This window comes from Myotis brandtii, unplaced genomic scaffold (genome assembly GCF_000412655.1).
Source record: "Myotis brandtii unplaced genomic scaffold, ASM41265v1 scaffold655, whole genome shotgun sequence".
NCBI lineage: Eukaryota > Metazoa > Chordata > Mammalia > Chiroptera > Vespertilionidae > Myotis > Myotis brandtii.
This window is the reverse complement of record NW_005370542.1, coordinates 928307-948081: the sequence shown is the minus strand read 5'-3', so window position 1 is coordinate 948081 and position 19775 is coordinate 928307. Positions and strand designations below refer to the sequence as shown.

The following is a 19775-nucleotide window of genomic DNA, read 5'->3' as shown; positions in this document are numbered from 1 at the left end:
GGAGAAGGAGGAGGGGAGGAGGAGGAGGAGGGGAGAAGGAGGAAGAGAAGGAGGAGGAGGAGGGGAGAAGGAGGAGGAGGAGGAGGAGGAAACAAGCACGTGCAGGGGAGACTGGAGGGGGCCCTGTCCGGCAGATGGAAGCTGAGCCCGCTCACCTCGCGCCTCTTGCCCTCGTTCTTGCTGTACTTGGAGAAGAGGCTGCTGAAGAAGTTGCCACAGCAACAAGCCACGTGCACCAGGGGCCCTTCCTTGCCGAGGCTCAGGCCCGAGGACACCACCAGCACCAGGGTGACGGTCTTGATCAGCAGGGTCCACTTGCCCAAGTAGCCCCTGATGATGAAGCCGCTCAGGATGGTCTTTATCTGCAACAGAGGACGGAGCGTGGGGAGGCGCGAGAGGTGTTGCTCGAGCCTGCCCCCTACATCACATGGGAGAGGCTGCTTTCGGGTTGATTTAGCTATGATTTCACATTAACAGCATTTATATTAACATATAATTTTAATGAGAAGAGATAAGCCAAAGATCCTATATACTTATAGACACAGCCCATGGACACAGGCAATAGGGTTGTAAAGACCTGGAGGAGGGGGGAAGGGGGGGAATGGGAGATATTATAATATATTAACAATAAGAAATACATTATAAAAAGAAAAAAGAAATAAATCGTTGAAAAAATTAAAAAACATAATTTTATATTATATTCATGGAAATGTAAAACAGTGCAATTTATAGTAAATTTTAATTATTCTTAGAGTAGTAAGATCATAATGAGGGCCGAATAAGTAATTACCAGGGTTTCGTTTTATTTGTGGCACTTTATCCTGTTCACATTACCCTCTGTTGTGTTGAAAAGAGACATGTAGCTATTGATTTTAACTGTTAATTTTTCACTATTGAAAGACCTTGTCCTAGCCGGTTTGGGTCAGTGGATAGAGCATCAGCCTGTGGACCAAAGGGTCCTGGGTTCCATTCCGGTCAAGGGCATGTACCTGGGTTGCGGGCTCCTCCCCGGCCTGGGCCCTGGTCAGGGCTCGAGCAGGAGACAACCAGTCGATGTGTTTCTCTCACATCCATGTTTCTCTCTGTCTCTCCCTCTCCCTTCCACTCTCCCTAAAATCAATGGAAAAATATCCTCGGGTGAGGATTAACAAATAATAATAAAAGGCATCATGTCACCTTTTCCAATTCAGGGAGGGTCATGAAGTGAGCCAATCCTCGACATTTTAAAGGGGTGTGAATGGACCATTTTCATCTCAGAATTATTGATGGAGAAAGATCATGAGCAAGTGTGCAGGCACGCATGTGTGTGAGGAACTCAGGCACCGCTTCCCAGAGAACGCGAGGAAGGTCTTTTAGCTGCACAAACAGGTAGTATTTCTTGCACTACCCTCTAACTAATGTCAGACAAACTAGTGGTGGTTAAACCGGCCTTTAACTAGTCGTACTTGGCCTACTGAGCCTGCGCGCTGGGCATCTCAGATCCATTTATTTGAGGGATGTTTTATTATGCCTGCCACAGTCCTGTACTTTTGTGCTGCCTTGAATAAAATTATCTCTAATTCTTTGTCAGTTACATAATGTGGACTTGGACCCGAGGGTAGAGTTTAAGAGCATCATGCCATTTAGAAAATTACAAACATCTCAATTACCTGAGCCTCCGCCAGCCGTGACACGTGGTGAATTGAACAATGTAATAGGTATTTTGTAATTCTCTAAAATGATTTTATAAAATTGTCATGATCAAATTAGGGACTAAAGAAAGCGAACCCGTTCCCAGTATATGCTACAATCCAATCACTTGCTTTCATCTGAATGAACAGAGACCAAATCAAGCAGGACTCTCACGAGATGAACTGGAGCGGATTTGTGACTCAGTGGGGTTAAGTTTAAATCCTTTCTAGTAAAGAAAGATCCGTGAAAGAGAGTGTTCAGGTTTTATAATGAAACACCAACTCGGGGACATGATGTCTTACATAGTCAATAGCGGTTCTGATAATGAAGCAAACAGAATAGAAAGAGCCCCCCCCACCCCCCGCCCAGTTCTCTCTAAATCCCCAAGTCCAAGAGCAAATGTTCACATGTAAATGTGCTCTGGAGAGCTTAGACAAGCACATTTCTTACACAGAAAAGTGTTCTCTAAATTTGCATTTAAAAAGGTTTCCAGCTGGGCCGGCGTGGCTCAGTGGTTGAGCGTCAACCTAAGAACCAGGAGGTCGCTGGTTTGATTCCTGATCAAGAGCACATGCCCAGGCTCCATTCCCAGTAGGGGGCGTGCAGGAGGCAGCCGATCCATGATTCTCTCTCATCATGGATGTTTCTATCCCCTCTCCCTTTCTCTCTGAAATCAATAAAAACATATTTGATTTAAAAGTCAGCGTGGCCCTAGCTGGTGTGGCTCAGTGGATAGAGCGTCGGCCTGCGGACTGAAGGGTCCGAGGTTTGATTCCGGTCAAGGACACATGCCCTGGTTGTGGGCTCGATCCCCAGTAGGGGGCGTGCAGGAGGCAGCCGATCCATGATTCTCTCTCATCATGGATGTTTCTATCCCCTCTCCCTTTCTCTCTGAAATCAATAAAAATATATATATATTTTTTAAAGTCAGCATGACATAGGGTTTTTTTTTTTCTGTCGTTCCTGGTACAAGGCATGTCAAGCTTTCCTCTCGACCACCTTTTACTGACTCTGGCCCTTTGCATGGACCGCCTGGGCCCGGGCAGTGTTGCGGCAGCAGAGAAGGGTGTGGGTGCAGGGAGCAGGGAGCAGGGCGCAGGGCCCAGCGTGTGTCGCCTGTCTGTCGCCATAATCGCTCACATCTTGAAACTCGCCATCTCCACTGCCTCGGAGCACGGATGAAGCCCTGACCCGAAAGAGAACTGCACTGCTCTGCTTGGATTCCTGGCTAAAGTGTTCACTCTCCGGGCTTTTCGGGAATTAGCTCCATTATTGTTATTCCGCCCAGTAGGCCGTGCTGGTTTGAAGTCTAGTCTCAGGCGTCCCTCTGGCGGCTGAGGTCACTCCGCTCAGGCTTCGGCTGCATGAAAGTGCTGCAAACGCTAGAACTCTGACTCCCAGGGCGCGCTCACAGCGCAGGCCCTTTTGTGGAATTCAGTTTTGTGAAAACTGCAATGACCTTGTCACCACAAGAGCAAATGGTGGCAAGGGAGTTTACTCAGCAGCAAACCTTCTGCGCAACAAGCCTCCACTATCGTCCACTTCCACGTCACATCCCCCTGCAGTGCCACACGCACATGTGCGGCGAATGCAGCTGCTCCCACGGGCTTTGAGGGTTATGCATGCTTTGCAAACACAAGACTTCAAGCATCTGAGAAGCAATGGCGCATGAATCCTGAGTACAGAGCATAAATCCTGAGTTCAACTGCCAGCTTGCCGGCTGAGTGACCTAGGACCGTGGTCGGCAAACCGTGGCTCGAGAGCCACATGCGGCTCTTTGGCCCCGTGAGTGTGGCTCTTCCACAAAATACCACGTGCGGGCGCGCACGTACAGTGCTATTGAAACTTCATGGCCCATGGGCAGGAGCCAGTATTTTGTGGAAGAGCCACGCTCAAGGGGCCAAAGAGCCGCATGTGGCTCTCGAGCCGCGGTTTGCCGAGCCACAGTTTGCCGACCACTGGTCTAGGACAAGTTACTGAACCTCTCTGTGCTTCAGTTCCTCATGTGTTAAATGAAGAGTAACAGGACCTACCTCACAGGACGGTTGTGGGGACTAAATGAGTTAATACATGTCAAACGCTTGGAACTGTGCTTGGCCAAGTGCTCCGGAAGTGTTTGCTGTTCCCTTGATCGGCACAGAGGAAATCCGGCCCCTACTCACCTCGGGGATACCTGAGCCACAGGCGTAGGGCGCAAACACACGCACCAGGGAGACGGCCAAGAACGCAAAGAGCAAGGCCCACAGGACGTACAGCAGGTAGTTCAGGATGTAGGCGCTGGCACCCTGAACAAGACACAAAACAGGAAGGAACCGGTGAGCCAGGCCAACCCGAGGGTCCCACCCTCCGCTGTGACAGCAGCAGCGGGTCCTGTGTCAGCGAAAAGGCAGCGCTGCTTGGATCGGCTGCTGCTACTGCTACTCGACACCCACAGACACTGCTGGCTGCTCCACGAGCAGTTTCCACAGACCTGTGACCGGTGAAAGCTCAGTGACCATGGAAACTGGGAATGAGCCCGGCCAGTGTGGCTCAGTGGTTGAGCATCGTCCCATGCACCAAAAGGTCACCGGTTTGATTCCCGATCAGGGCACATGCCCAGTTGGGGGCTTAATCCCCAGTGTGGGGTGTGCAGGAGGCAACCAATCAATGATTCTCTCTCATCATTGATGTTTCTCTCTCTCTCTCCCTCTCCCTTCCTCTCTGAAATCGATAAAAATATATTTTTTAAAAAACCAAAACAAAACACATGTATCTAAGGGGACCTTTGACTTAAGAGGGTTTTTTTGTGTGGGTTTTTTTAATGTATTTTATTGATTTCAGAGAGGAAGGGAGAGGGAGAGAGAGAAACATCAATGATGAGACAGAATCATGGATCGGCTGCCTCCTGCATGCCCCCTACTAGGGATCGAGCCTGCAACCCAGGCCTGTGCCCTGGACCAGAATCAATCCTGGGACCCTTCAGTCCACAGGCCAATGCTCTATCCACTGAGCCAAGCCAGCCAGGGCCCAAACTAAGATTTTTACCCAGATCTGAACCTCTAGGGCCATGAGGGCAAGCGCCCAGTCTGTGTTCACCACCCCACCCCGTCTGGATGTTCCCAGCACAGAACACACAGAAACCTCCTACGCGACGTGATCTTAAAACGCATTGGAAGATGGTAACTTGCACCACAGTGGGATTCCCCCCATGCCTGCTAGGACGGCTGGAATCAAAAACAGGTAATAACAAGTGTTGGTGAGGATGTGGACAAACCGGAACCCTCCTGCACTGCTGGCGGGGCTGTGACATGGAGCGATCTCTTTGGAAAACAGTCTGGCAGTTCCTCAAATGGCCAAACACGGACTTGCCATATGACCCAGCGATCTCTTAGGTATGTACCCAAGAGGAATGGAAACTTATCCACACAAAAACGCGTACACAAATGTCCAAAACAAACTCATCCACAATAGAGCGAGAGTGGAAGCGAGCCCTGTTCATCAGCGGGTGAGGGCTAAATAAACAGTGGTCTGCCCATACACCGGAATGTTATTAAGCCATAAAAAGGCTGGAGTACCAAGGCCACTTGTGTGCTTTTTAGAGATAACATCTTGTCCCTTCATTAGGAGGTATCAAAATCAGTGTTATTTCTTCAGCAAACTACTCTCGGTAAGTAAAATAAAGCCAAGCACAAGATTTCTAAAAATATATACATGTTGCCTGGCGGGTGTGGGTCAATTGATTGAACGCTGACTCAGGCACCAGGAGGTCACGGTTTGATTCCCCATCAGGGCACATGCCCGGGTTGCAGGCTTGATCCCCAGTGCGGGGCGTGCAGGAGGCAGCCAATGGATGTTTCTCTCACACATCAATGTTTCTCTCTCTCTCTCTCTCTCTCTCTCTCTCCCTAAAAAACAATAAAAACATATTTAAAAACCATTCTAAAACATACACGTCTTGTGCACATGAAACCGTGGGGGAGGGTTTTTCCACTGACGTTTGAAACTAGAGCTAGAACAACCAAGTCGTGCTGGTGCGAAGCCCGGATTAGCAGACACTCAAAGCTGACACCACGGACAGTCCCACCACGCCGAGCGGTGGCCCCCAGCCCCGCTGAGTGGCGGGCACCCCCAGGCAGGACCCGGCCCGGAAACCCACCTCCGAGCGATTGACCAGCAGCTCCGACCACTTCTGCCACAGCGGGCACTTGTCCCTGTCCTCAAACGTGGTCTCGGAGGAGGTCCAGCAGCACTGCTCGTGGCTGTACCAGAAGGCGGACAAGCAGATGCCCTCCTTCAGGTCCGTCATCCAGTCCACGGCCAGGTCGATGACCCCGGCCAAGGTGCCTGGAAGAGACAGCGAGAGGCTCTTAGAGGAATCGCCCCTGGGGACAAAGTGGAGACACAGAGCACAGGGCCACGCAGAGGCAGTCCCCTGAGCACTGGGGACGCGGGAAGGCAAGCCCAGCCCAAGGACACACAGGCCATGGTCTGGGTCCTCATGCCAGACAGAGGCCCGCACGTCTTCACCCAGCTCGAGCCGGGGCCCAGCAGCTTGCTGAGCCCAGCCCTTCCAGGTTCCAGAAACAAGGTGCACCCTCTCAGGAAGCACTGCCTCCCCCACCCGGCAATCTCCTCTTTATCTTCCAGATCCCGGCACTTCCGTCACCTCCTGCAGGAAGGCTTTCCTGATTTCCTAAGTTTGGGCTCAGCATGCTTCCCGGGCATTTACCCATCAGCATGCCTGTCACATTCTAATACCATGAGGTGATAGACATGATACCTATATAATACATATGTTATCCCGATTGTATCTGTAGAGCAGGTCCCAGTGGTGTAAACGCTTTGGAAAATAGTCTGAAGTTGCTCACCAGGTTAAACAGTTACCATCCTTCCAAGCAATTCCAAACCCTGAACACTTCCTGCTGAGTAAAAGGTGATCACAGCACCCTACATGTTGTATGATTCCATGTCCATGTAACGGCCAGAGCGGGCAGAGAGAGACGGGCCGGGAGGAGGCTGCGGGCCCTGGAGCTTGACAGCTAAAGGACATGGAGGGTCTCTGGGTGCCGATGAAAATGTTCTAAAATTGACTGTGGCGATGGCTGCACAACTCCGTGAGGACACTAAAAACCACCGGATTATATACTTTAACTGGGTAGATTGTATGGTATGTAAATTATACCACAATAAGGCTGTTACATGTGTACATATACACACACACATACATACAGCGAGTGGACGTGATGCAGCTCAGAGAGGGAGAAGTGGACTTTTAGAAAAGGTGCCTGCTAGGACGGCTAGAATTCTGGTGCCCTGAACACCTCAAGCGAAAGATAACGTTTGAACAAAGACCTAAAGAAGGTGAGTGTAAAAAAAAATAAATGGAAAGTGAGGGAGGGCTCCTGCAGATAACCAGGGGTGAGACCCAATGATCACCCCAAATCCCGCCACCATTCACTCATTCATAATCATATTATCCCACACCCAATCTTCCTGGCTGACTGCTTCTCACAGTGCTGGCAGTTCCAGCTTCCTTCTATGAATGGAGTATCTGTGACACCCAGTGGCGATTCCCCATAAATGTTTTGTGAATGTTTTGTTCCGTGGAGCAACAGTGACACCCAGTGGTGATTTGTAATAAATGGTTTGTGAATGTTTCGTTCCGTGGAGCAACAGTGACATCTGGTGGTGATTTATAGTAAATGCAGCGTTAATGTTTTCTTGATATTTCCATTTGTGATACAACAACGACATCTACTGATGAATTCTTATAACTGCACGGCAGAGGAGACCCTGGACCTCTGCATCTCAGGAGTCAGAATGTAATGTCCAGGATGCCACTAAGGAGATGACAGGCCAGGCAGTGGGACATCTGAGTCCTCTCCACCAGCTGGACAACAGGGAGGTGAATGGGACACAGTCTCCTGGCTTTCCTTCCAAGGTACATCCAGATCAAAAGAGCACTTCAGCGCTGGCAGTATCAGCTCATTCTTACCTTCCTCCCCTATTCACTTGTTGACATGACCAGGGGCTCCCCCTTCTCCTGTGGCTCTCACCCTGGCTGCACGTTGGTATCACAGGAGGGACAGGAGGAAGTGGAGGGGGTCTTTGCTCAATGCTAGGACATCATCTCCAAATACACTATCTGATTGAAGCCCAAGCAGCAGTATTTTTTTTTTTAATTCCCCAAGTGATTCTCCTTAAAAGAACTGGCGGAAATCGGATAGTGAAGCCAACTGGTCAATATCGGGTTAAAGACAGCCCGATCACAGCCTGATCAGGCTCTCAAATTAATCAATACATCTAACCTGCGCGGTGTACTCCAAGATGCCAGAACGTCTCTTCTGCATTTCTTTATTTCTCTATTCATTTCTCCTTCCTAGGAGCCGAGGGTAATGACACCGTGAATGGTTTTAAAAATCTGTTCTAAACAAAGACATCAAAATTCACAGCCAGCTCCCTCCCCGTCTACCGTCAAAGGTCTTCATAGAAGCAGTCAAACAAATGGGTGGCGATGCACCCTATATCCACAAGCTCAAGTTCACTGGGCATGCCAGTGGGAGACAGGGATCGACTGGGAGAAATGGGTGAACAGCTGCTGTGACTACAAGGAAAGGAGTCCCCCCTGAGCACTCCCCTTGGTTCTTTGTGACAGGCCAAGCCAGTGGAGCCCCTCCCACAGTTGTCTAGGGAACAAATCCAACTGAAATCCTCAGGAATCCCAAATCTCCATCTGCGCCCCGCAGTGTTCTGTCTTTCTCACAGCATCTGCTGTATCCCGCCCACATTACAGTCCCTGTCCGGTCAGTGCTATACCCATAGCTCTATGCTATGATGGGCAGGGGGTGTATTGAGGGGGTCTCCTCAGCTCGCCCAGGCTCTTTATCCCAGACATGACCGCGCACAGCCTCCTGAAAGGGAGGAGTGGCAGGAAACAGCGTCCCTGGAGCGCTGCGCCCTGGATATTGAGTGTGGGTTTCTCCTCCACAGAGTCCGCCGCTCGCTCTGGACACCGGTGCTGGGGCTATAAAATGACGGACGCAGAGGCCCTGAGGGTCTGAACAGAGTACGGGCAGGGGGTAGCTCCAGCTAGCTCCTGGGGTGTCTAACTTTTTTATAAAGGAAATGGAGCCTTTTGTTAGAGGCCAGTTTAATATGTTTTTGTTGACTTTTAGAGAGAGAGGAAGGGGGAGGGAGGGAGAGAGAGAAAGATTGATGAGAGAGAACATCATCAGATCGGCTGCCTCCTGGGGATGGAGCCCACAACCCAGGCACAGGCCCTGACTGGGAATCGAACCGCGATCTCTCGGTTCCTGGTTCGGCGCTCAACCACTGAGCCACACCGGCTGGACGCGTGTCGCACATTATTTTGAGTGTCTTGGGGTGTTTGCAATTCATCCCAGGGCCTCCCAGTATTAGCAAGGGCCAGTGTCACGTGGTGCTTTATTATTAGAGACCAAAACCTCTCCACACTTTTTTGCCTTCTTCCTAAGCAAGCAGCACAGAATGTAGAGTGTGTGTTTTCATACAAGCCAGTGGCCACACGCCTGCGGACTGCACAGAGCTGGCCGGCGCCCCAATCACAGCTCTGCCATGCCCACACCGGAGCCCCGCCCTCGGGTCTCGCCTGACGGATGACAGCCTTTACGTGTCCTGTATGCTCGTCTATCTCACTCTCGGATGGTTCGAGCACGGATTGCCCCGCATGGGATACAAGGGAAACGCTCTGTTTTCAGAACGCCCGCGCCCGCCTCCGCCCGGGTGCCCGTCCACGTACCCGCCAGCAGCCCGATGAGCAGCATGACCACCCATCCCGACCAGGCGTCCAGCAGGCCCTTGATGAACTCCCACACGGACTCCTTGCTCCTGCTGGTGATCTGCAAACAAGACACGCGGTCAATCCGGCACCGGCTCCAGTCCGCGCTTCCTCCCCTGCAACCTCCCTCAGGGGACCATGTAACTAAGCGCTGATTTCCCACTCCCGGTGCTCCTCCGGCTCCCTGCCACACGACGGAGTGGGCTTTCTGCTTCAAAAACCCATTTAGCCCAGCCGGCCTGGCTCAGGGGTTGAGCATCAACCTAGGAACCAGGAGCTCACGGTTCGATTCCTGGTCAGAGCACATGCCCGGGTGGCGGGTTCGATCCCCAGTAGGGGGCGTGCAGGAGGCAGCCGATCCATGACTCTCATCGTTGATGTTTGTCTCTCTCCCTCTCCCTTCCTCTCTGAAGTCAATAAAAATATATTTTTTAAAATCCACTTGATTAAACAAACTCACTAAGTGCGATTTGAGCTCTGATGATTCGCAAGCCATTCTGAAGGGAGACGTGGAGTCAGCGCCATTGCGGGCCATGAGGTGGCATCTGGCTGTCACTCCTCACCTGCTCTGAAGCCACTGTCCCTGGGACCGATGGCAGCCCACACACAGTAGGTCCGCCTCCGTGGAGGGAGATCTGGCTGCGGCCCGTCCTCACCACCAGGCCCTCCTCTCACTGTGACCACTTGGCTGGTTCCCCTCCTTCACCTCTACCTGCTTCTTCTAAGTGTCTGGCACTGGCTCCCACCTCCCCACCCCCTACTGTTCCCCCAAATGGCCCTGCCTGGCTCCTGGCTGCCTCCTGCCTCCTCCCTCAACAGAGCCAGGCCCCTGGGCCTCCCGCCCAAAGCACCTGGTGTTTTTCTTAATATATTTTATTGATTTCAGAGAGGAAGGGAGAGGGAGAGAGAGGGAAACATCAATGATGAGAATCATGGATCGGCTGCCTCCTGCATGCCCCCTACTGGGGATCGAACCTGCAACCTGGGCATGTGTCCTGACCGGGAATCGAACCGTGACCTCCTGGTTCATAGGTTGATGCTCAACCACTGAGCCACACGGGCCGAGCGAGCACCTGGTATTCTAGTGACCTGTCCACAGCTCTGCCTCTCCCACAGCCTTCCCTTCCTCAGAGCCCAGCCCACCCAGGACACGTGGACGTGGGCCTGAGCTCGCTCTCTGTGCGAGGGAAGCACAGCCTGGCCATGTGAGGGAGTCCCCTCCAACATGTCGGTCATGACGCCACCTACCTTTCTGTGCCTGTCGGTGTCCCGCGACTTCTCCCTCAGCCAGTCGATGGTGTGGAAGTCCTCGTACGTCCCCACGTCAGGGAATGGCTCATCCAGAAAATCCATGAGGTTGCCGGAGCCGCTCATCGCTCCTGCACGTGACCATGCTACTCACACCTGGGGGTGGAGAGACCAGTTAAAACGCGGGCAGGCGGCCTGCATACACCCGGCACCACCCGCTCACACTACTTTCTAATATAGGAAAGTACCCCGCTAGCATCTGCTGCGATGATGTATCTATAAGCAGGCGCACACCGTCTGTCTCAGTCAACAGCAGCTGCTATAACAAACGTACCCTGGACTGGGTGGCTTCTGAGAAATAAATGTTTTCCTCTCAGTTCTGGAAACCAGGAAATCCACTCACAACCGAGTCACTGTCACCAAACCGCTCAGTGGTTCTCGTGGGAGCTGAAGTAGACCACTGGGCGGGCAGCCTACGCGGCCGTCACCCTGGACACCCAAGATGCGCAGCGACGGGAGAGTAGAAGTGCTGGCGACACCTGAACTAGCTGTGGGAGCGTGGTAACGGGCAGAGGGCACTGGCCCTCCCCACTAGGGGCTGGCCTGGGGGTGGACAAGGAGACGAATGACAGGACCACCTGGCCCACGAGCCATGCTCTGGTCTTGATGTCTGTGTCCCCCCCACCTGCAAAAATTCACAGGCTGAAACCCTAACCCCCGATGTGAGGGAGTTAGGAAGAGGGCCTCTGGGAGGTGGTGAGGACACAGCCAGAGGCCTGGGACTGGGAAGAGGGTCCCCACCGGACCAGCTGGCACCTTGACCTCAGACCGTGGGAAAGAAATGTCTGGGCTTTTTAAAATATTTGTATTGGTTTCAGAGAGGAAGGGAGAGGGAGAGATAGAAACCTCAATGATGAGAGAGAATCATGGACTGGCTGCCTCCTGCACGCCCCCTACTGGGGATCGAGCTCACAACCCGGGCACATGCCCTTGACCGGGAATCACACCTTGACACAGGCCAGGCTGGGGTATTTCCTTACGGCAGCCTGAACAGACAGACGAAGACAAGCCAAGTGCCACGCAGGCGGGCGGCCCGCTGCCCTGGGCAAGCAGCTCGGGGTGCAGGTGCTCACGCTGAATTTTCCTTAAAATACAGGCGAAGGGGCTGTGCTGCCTGGGGGTAGCCCAGTGGACGGCTCCCTCCTTCCTGGGGACCAGGCCCAGCCAGGCTCTCCCGCTCCCCTCCTCGGAAAAAAACTACAAACAAACCAAGATGCTGCATCCACACTGCACGGCACCGGCAGGCCTGCTGCAGGCCCAGGGGCTCCCGGGGACCAGACTGGGCCTGGCGGCGGGGTGGGGTGGGGTGCACCCCCACCCTCAGCAGCACTGCGCGCTCACAGACATGGGCTGGGTCCGGCACAGAGTGAAAAGCACATGATCTCACTCATTTATGGATAATGCTGCAGTTTGACAATCAGTTTGAGGCAGCTCTGCCTTTGTATCTATTATTGTTCAAAAGTTTATAATGGTCTTTATTATCCAGGGGAGGAGGGGGGGGGTAAGAGATCAACCGAAGGACTTGTATGCATGCATATAAGCATAACCAATGGACATAGACACTGGGGGTAGGGGAGGCCGGGGGAAGGTCAAATTACTATTGGTAATACTTTAAACAATAAAATTAAATTAAAAGAAAAAGAAAAGCACTTTGGCGAGGAGCATGGACATTTGAATGACGGGACGCGAACCACAGAAGTGCTGGGTGAGAGCGGAGGGCAGCTATGAAAATATTCTATTCGGCCCCTCCCGCTGCTTCATGTATTTGTCTGCACAGAGGGCTCCGCCGCCACCCGGTGAAACTGCATTTGAATCAAATCGGAGCAAAGCGGGGAAACCGCCTGACAAGCAATCAAGTGGCCGCAGCGACTGATGTATTGACCCGCCGCGCGGCTCGTCCGCTTTCAGGCGACAAGCTGGAGGGCTGGGCCAGCCACGCTGCAAACTCCACGGGCTGATGCGCACCCAGGGGAGCCTGAGCTGCCTAAGGAAGTAGCGACCCCTCATGCAGGGCAGGGGTGCCATCAGCAAGCGGAGAGCCTTCTCATTTGTGCACCAATGAGCTGGGGAGAGCCTGGTGGTGTATGTGGCAAGAAACTCGCTGCTGGGAGCGTCAGGCGGCTGCTGCTGAGCCGCGGGGGAGCCCGACAAAGGCGCGGCCAGCAGAGGGAAGAGCCTGAGACGTGGACATTCTGTTCAAGACTTCATGTGGCCCTGGCCGGTGTGGCTTAGTGGATAGAGCGTCGGCCCATGGACAGAAGGATCCCGGGTTCAAGCCCCGTCAAGGGCACGCGCCTGGGTTGCAGGGTCCCTGGCCCTGGTTGGGGTGCGTGCGGGAGGCAGCCAATTGATGTCTCTCTTTCACATTCTCTCTCTCTCTCTCTCTCTCTCTCCCTCCCTCCCTCCTTCTTTCTCTCCCCCCTCTACTCTCTCTAAAAGTCACTGGGAAAAGTACCCTGGGGTGAGGATTAACAGGAAAAACTGGTTTCTAGGAGATGACAGCAAGCATGCCACTGGCAGACCCAGATGCAGGACGGGCTCTGAGCAGGTCGCCCCGTGGCCGAGCATAAAGGCGCTCCCTCCGGGCCAGTGAGAGGGACCAGGGGCCTATACCCATGCCTTCGAGTGTGCATTTCCTCCACCTCGAAGGCCTTCCTGTCCTCTCTGGAAGGTTCCTGTCCGCCCTCGAGGCTGGCCTGCCTCACCCGCCTATGAGCCGGGCGTCCTCCTTGGCAACTGGAAAGCAGTCGAACGTGATCTCTGCCGCGTGTCTTTCCCTGAGAGCGCCTCAAGGTATTTGCCTTATGAGAGACTGTTGTCTTTCCTCAGAACAAAACGCAGCTATAAACTATAAACGCAGCTATTCCGAGCGGGAAGGCCACTAGCGAGGCGTGCGCGCAACCTCAGCCGACCCTCGCTGGCCCGCAGCGCCCTGGGCTCCAGCACCAAGTCCTGGGACGGACCCCAAGGCCATGATCCAGGGACCGAAACTGAGTACCAGCCCGTCACCCCCTCCGGGTCCAGCAAACGTTTGGTAATTAAGCAAAACGATTTGTCTCTGCCCAGATACTGGGCAAGCCCATGGGACTTTCCAGAAATTTCAGAGCCACCTTCCCTGCCAGCTCTTTTTTAAAAATATACTTTTATTGGTTTCAGAGAGGAAGGGAGAGGGAGAGAGAGATACAATAATGAGAAGGAATCATGGATCAGCTGCCTCCTGCACGCCCCACACTGGGGATTGAGCCTGCAAGCCAGGCATGTGCCCTGACTCAGAATCGCAGGGGTGGGCAAACTTTTTGACTTGAGGGCCACAATGGGTTCTTAAACTGGACCGGAGGGCCGGAACAAAAGCATGGATGGAGTGTTTGTGTGAACTAATATAAATTCAAAGTAAACATCATTACATAAAAGGGTACGGTCTTTTTTTTTTTTTAGTTTTATTCATTTCAAAGGGGCCGGATCCGGCCCGCGGGCCGTAGTTTGCCCACGGCTGCTCTAGCCACTGATCCAAACCAGCCAGGGCCTGCCAGCTCTTTATGCCAGTCATCACAACGCAGAAAATCATAAAAAATACCCTGTCCACAGTTGGTGAGATGAAAACTTTAGATACTCCGTGTGGCAATCTCACACCTTCAAAAGCTATCCTAGGCCGGCTGGTGTGGCTCAGTGGTTGAGCATCCACCTATGAACCAGGAGGTTCAATTCCGGGTCAGGGCACATGCCTGGGTTGTGGGCTCGATCCCCAATCCACTTAGAAGTGGAGACGGAAATGTGTGATTGGGAAGAGACCGCTAAATATCTACAAAAAGCGAGCTGCAGGCAGCGGGATCCGTGTAACAGCCCAAGGCCGCAGGCAGGCCTGCCGGTGGGAATTTCTCTCCCTCAGACCAAAGGAAAACAGACGCAGATGCGGGGAAACGGGGATTAAGCGGGGCTCAAGCGCAGGGCCAGTCCGGGTTATCTCTAATCTCTCAGCCTGTCCTGGTTTTTGTAGAAATGCAGTTTTAGTAAACAGAAGTTGTAAATCTAACATGCCTGCTTTTGCTACATTCCAGAAACGGCTCTGACCTCCTCGGCCGGCCTGGGTCTGGGGGACGGTCTGGATTACCTGGTGGTTAGCATTGCAAGCATTTTTTCGCAAAAGGAATGCGCCCACATTACCAGCACCCAGATCAAAGGCCAGGAGGCGGCCAGCCCCCACAGGCTCTTTCTGGCTCCTTCCTGGCCCTACCCCACCCGTACACGTAGCCACTCTCCTGACCTCAGTTTGCCTGGTTTTGAACTTTATAGAAATGGGGTGTTACGCTCCCCAGTTCTTTTGTTCTACATTATGTTGTAGCATCCAGCCAAGTTGTTGAGTGTAGTTCTCATCTATTCATTCTCTCTGCTCCTCTAACCGCAAACTGTTTCTCTTAAAGGGCCAGGTAACAAATATTGGAAGATTTGTGGGCCATGGGGCTTCCGTCGGGAGGACCCAACTCTGCCATTGTCGCATAGAAGCAGCCAGAGACAATACACAAATCAGTGACTGGGCCTGTGTGTCACTCGCGCTTGATGTACGGACACTGACATCTGAATTTCATATCCCCTTCATTTGTCACAAAACTTCCTCCTTTCAGTTGTGTTGCAGTCATTAAGAAATGTGAAAACCTGATGTTTCTCTCTTCCTCTCCCTTCCTCTCTGAAATCAATAAAAACATATTTTTAAAAAATAAAAATAAAAAATAAAAAAAAAAGAAATGTGAAAACTGCCCTGGCCAGGGTGACTCAGTTGGTTGTGCCTCGGCCCATGCACTGAAAGGTCACCAGCTCGATTCCCGGTCAGGGCACATGCCCGGGTGCCGGCTCCACCCCCAGTGGGGGGCGTGCGGGAGGCAGCTGATCCATGTTGCCATCTCACACCAATGCAGGGAGGACAGGGCCGGGGAACAGAGAGGACGGGGCCAGGGAACATCAAGCTCAGAGCCAGCCCTGGGCTAGATGGCAGCTAAAACTAATACCCCCAAAGCTTCATTTCTCCCAGACTTGCCAGAAGCTCCAACAACAAATACAAGCCGCCTTTACAGAGCCCCCTTTCTTGCCACCTGCGTGGCTCACACAAGACACAGAGCTCAGGGGCTGACATCTGCTGGTGCCGGGTCCTTGGTGCCCTTGGGTTCAGAGGGGGTGTCGTTGCACCATGTAGCCACCAGAGGGCGCTGTGCAAGCAGCCCTTCCGCCTGGAGCACCTTGGAGTGGCCCAGAAACAGGCAGGGAGCGCAGCTTTCTCCCTCTGCTCCCACGTGGAACCCGCCTCCGCTCCGGAGAAGGCCGGACAAGCTGGGCACCTTCGGGGGCTTCTCTTCTCCTACCCGCCCTCTGATTCCAGTGCTGCCCCAAATGCGCTGGCAACGGGCGAGCCTTCAGCACAGCATGTTGGCTAAGTCAGATGCATCAGAATACACGGGGTGTGATCCCATCTACCGGGTCATACAAATGATTTCCTATGTCGGGTGGCAACACGGATGTTCCCCCTCCAATCCATGAAGCCCCGCATTTAGGTGTGATGTACTTTTTGGCGCGTTTGTGATACTTTGCAATTTTAAGAAGCTTCAAAGGACGGCCTGCACGTCAGTAAAAGCAGCTTCTTAGGTACAGTTTTCAGGTGTGGTTCTTGCCCGGGGGCATCCACTTCTGCTGGCTCCAGTATTGTCCTCATTCTTTAGAGCACACGCCCGCCCACGCCCACACTCGTGATGTCCCGGAGGTTCCGGGTCAAGGGGGCTGTGCTGGAGAGAAAGCCTCCGGTCACACGGGAAGAGCTGCCTGAAATGCTCACTGGCCCTGGCCGTGTGGCTCAGTCAGATGCATCAGAATACACGGGGTGTGATCCCATCTACCGGGTCATACAAATGATTTCCTATGTCGGGTGGCAACACGGATGTTCCCCCTCCAATCCATGAAGCCCCGCATTTAGGTGTGATGTACTTTTTGGCGCGTTTGTGATACTTTGCAATTTTAAGAAGCTTCAAAGGACGGCCTGCACGTCAGTAAAAGCAGCTTCTTAGGTACAGTTTTCAGGTGTGGTTCTTGCCCGGGGGCATCCACTTCTGCTGGCTCCAGTATTGTCCTCATTCTTTAGAGCACACGCCCGCCCACGCCCACACTCGTGATGTCCCGGAGGTTCCGGGTCAAGGGGGCTGTGCTGGAGAGAAAGCCTCCGGTCACACGGGAAGAGCTGCCTGAAATGCTCACTGGCCCTGGCCGGTGTGGCTCAGTGGATAGAGCGTTGGCCTGCAGACTGAAGGGTCCCGGGTTCGATCCCGGTCAAGGGCACATGCCCGGATTATGGGCTCGATCCCCAGTGTGGGGTGTGCAGGAGGCAGCCCATCAATAACTCTCATCATGGATGTTTCTCTCTCTGTCTCCCTCTCCCTTCCTCTCTGAAATCAATAAAAAGAAATATTAAAAAGGCTCTCCAGGATGGTAACCCGGCCGCCACCAGCAGGAGACGGGAGCCAGGCAGCAGGAACCAAAGAGAAACACCCCAATGGCTCCCCCCAGAGGCCGTTCTGCCCCAGGGACACTGCGCAATGTCCCAGCTACAGGGCGCTACTGGCATCGAGTGGGTGGAGGCCAGGGACGCTGCTCAGCATCCTACGGCGCACAGGACGGCGCCACGTGAGGAATGACCCCGCCCCAAATGTCACCCGTGGCAACTGGGAAACTGAGCAAACAAGGAAGAGCCAGAGAAGGCGCCGAGGCCCATCCCACCTGCTTCGTGTTCGTATCCACGTGAGGACGTGAGAGGGAAGCTGGTGAAAAACGCCCTTTAACTCTCTCAAGAGGTTTCTCTGAAATAAACCTGGATTTGCCGAATCAGAACACTTACTACAGGCAACCCGTCCTACAGAGTCAAACTGTTAGGCTCCAACCCCACAGGGACAAGCAGCTCCACCAACCCGGGCTCACAAAATCAGCAAACCTACACCAGGACATGCCATAAACCAGCGGATCTCAACCTGTGGGTCCCGACCCTTTTAGCGGTCGAACGACCCTTTCACAGGGTCGCCTAAGACCATCCTGCATATCAGATATTTACATTACGATTCATCACAGTAGCAACATTACAGTTATGAGGTAGCAACGAAAATAATTTTATGGTTGGGTCACCACATGAGGAACTGTATTTAAAGGGCCAGGAGGTTGAGAACCACTGCCCTAAGCAAACTGCTAAGCCAGTGCCAAGGAAGATGGCTTGAAACAGTAAGAGGGAAGAGACACATGCGCACAGGAAAATTATTCAACGGAAGTGCCCGTGAAGTTCTTTCTCTTGTAAAATGCCTGACCCAGCGTCTCTGACAACCGGGACCTCCCACTGCAATCATTCAGGTCAAAAGCCGGGGCCCTGACAAAGCCACGGCGCCGGGGGTGGCAAGCCCGCGTGCAGTGGGCAGAGGACGTGGGCACTACAGGTCGGGGCACGTCCACGGGGGCAGGAGGAAAGGGGAGATGCCCACATAGAAAACCACCCCACACCCCACACGTGCAAATGCCAGGGGCTTGAAGTGACGGGCAGACAGCCAAACCCCACTGGTATTGGGGGGCTACTGTACCGAAGTCTCCAGGCCATGAAGATGGACGTGGGATATACACTTTCATGAAACACAGGCAGTTGTGCACTTACTTAAAATCAATGCCCTCAGCCCGGCCGGCGTGGCTCAGTGGTTGAGTGTTGACCTATGAACCAGAAGGTCACAGTTCAATCCCCAGTCAGGGCACATGCCCAGGTTGCAGGCTCGATCCCCAGTAGGGGGCGTGTAGAGGCAGCCGATCCATGATTCTCATCATTATGTCTATCTCTCTCTCTCCCTTTCTCTTCCTCTCTGAAATCAATAAAAATATCTTTTTGGAAAAATCAATGCACTCAAAGGCATCATCAATATGCCCTAACTTGCAATCAATGTACCTAAACCTTGCATGCAATGTACCTAAATCTCTCTCCTCCCCACGCCGGGAAAACACACACCATGAACAAATGTGGGGCCATCGGAGAATGGTGGCACTTCAGAAGGGGCAAGGGGACGGCAGCCACAGCCTGTGGAGCTGACCTCCCCTCCCAGAAAACTCCGGGCTCTTCCCAGTTGTATTTGCTACCAATGCTGCGTAACAAGTTGCACCAGAACTCAGCAGCTACACCTAGACAGGTGTGATCTTACGGTTTCTGTGGGTCAGGACGTGGGAAGCACTTGGTTGGGTCTTCCTGTCTCGAGGTCTCTCAGGAGGTCATGGTCAAACCATGGGCCCTGGCTACTGCCATCTGAAGGCTCGACGGGGGCAGGAGGCCCCACTTCCCTGGTGGCTCCCAGTCACGCTGGCTCTTGGCGGGAGGCCTTAGCTCTGCTCCACCTGCATCTCCGCAGGACTGCCCGGTGACCCCGGGATGAGGCAGCTGGCTTCCCGCAGAGCAGTCACCCGAGGGACAAGTGGGAGCAGTAGAGTCTCTTGTGACCCAGCCCCGGAAGCCACACACCCTCGCTCCCACCGGGTCCTATCGGTGGCACCGGCCAGCCCTGGGGGCCGGGGTGGGCGGGGCCTACACGTGGCATGAACTCCAGGAGGCAGGTCATGGGGCCCACCTTGCCTGCGACCTCACCAACTTCACATTCACCTGAGAATGGGGAGTCTCGCCTTTGTCAACACAGACACCTTCAGGGTATGAGGGGCCACGATCCATTCACCCCGCCCGGCTCCTCCTCCAGACCCAAGCGGGGTCCCCGGAGGACACTGCCCAGAGGTGCTGACAGTGAGAGGGGCCCCTGGTGGCTGTAGGGTGAGGGCCAAGGGCCACAGCACCAAGCACAGTCACAAGTGCCAACACGAGGAGAGCTCAGAGGCACCAGACGTGCAGAAAGACATGTGAGAATTCAAATCCGCCTGGGGCCAGCAGAGCCGGGAGGGCCACTTCCTGCTCCTGCTGCTTCCTCCCTGGCCCGCCTTCCACCCCCTCCACCTGGGCTGT

The 19775-nt window shown here is 53.5% G+C and overlaps 1 protein-coding gene across 2 annotated transcripts in view; it reads right to left on the bottom strand.

Annotated features, from left to right (window-relative positions):
- CLCN4 (chloride channel, voltage-sensitive 4) overlaps positions 1–19775 on the bottom strand; it is a 57107-nt gene that overhangs the window by 26247 nt on the left and 11085 nt on the right. For both annotated transcript variants that reach the window (XM_005880806.2, XM_014528834.1), the window contains 5 exons: positions 10715–10870; positions 9428–9527; positions 5807–5994; positions 3834–3956; positions 156–362 (listed from right to left, as the gene is read on the bottom strand). In XM_005880806.2, the coding sequence (XP_005880868.1) occupies positions 156–362; positions 3834–3956; positions 5807–5994; positions 9428–9527; positions 10715–10840 (744 nt within the window). In that variant the 5' untranslated portion in view covers positions 10841–10870. The remainder of the gene's footprint in view (positions 1–155; positions 363–3833; positions 3957–5806; positions 5995–9427; positions 9528–10714; positions 10871–19775) is intronic.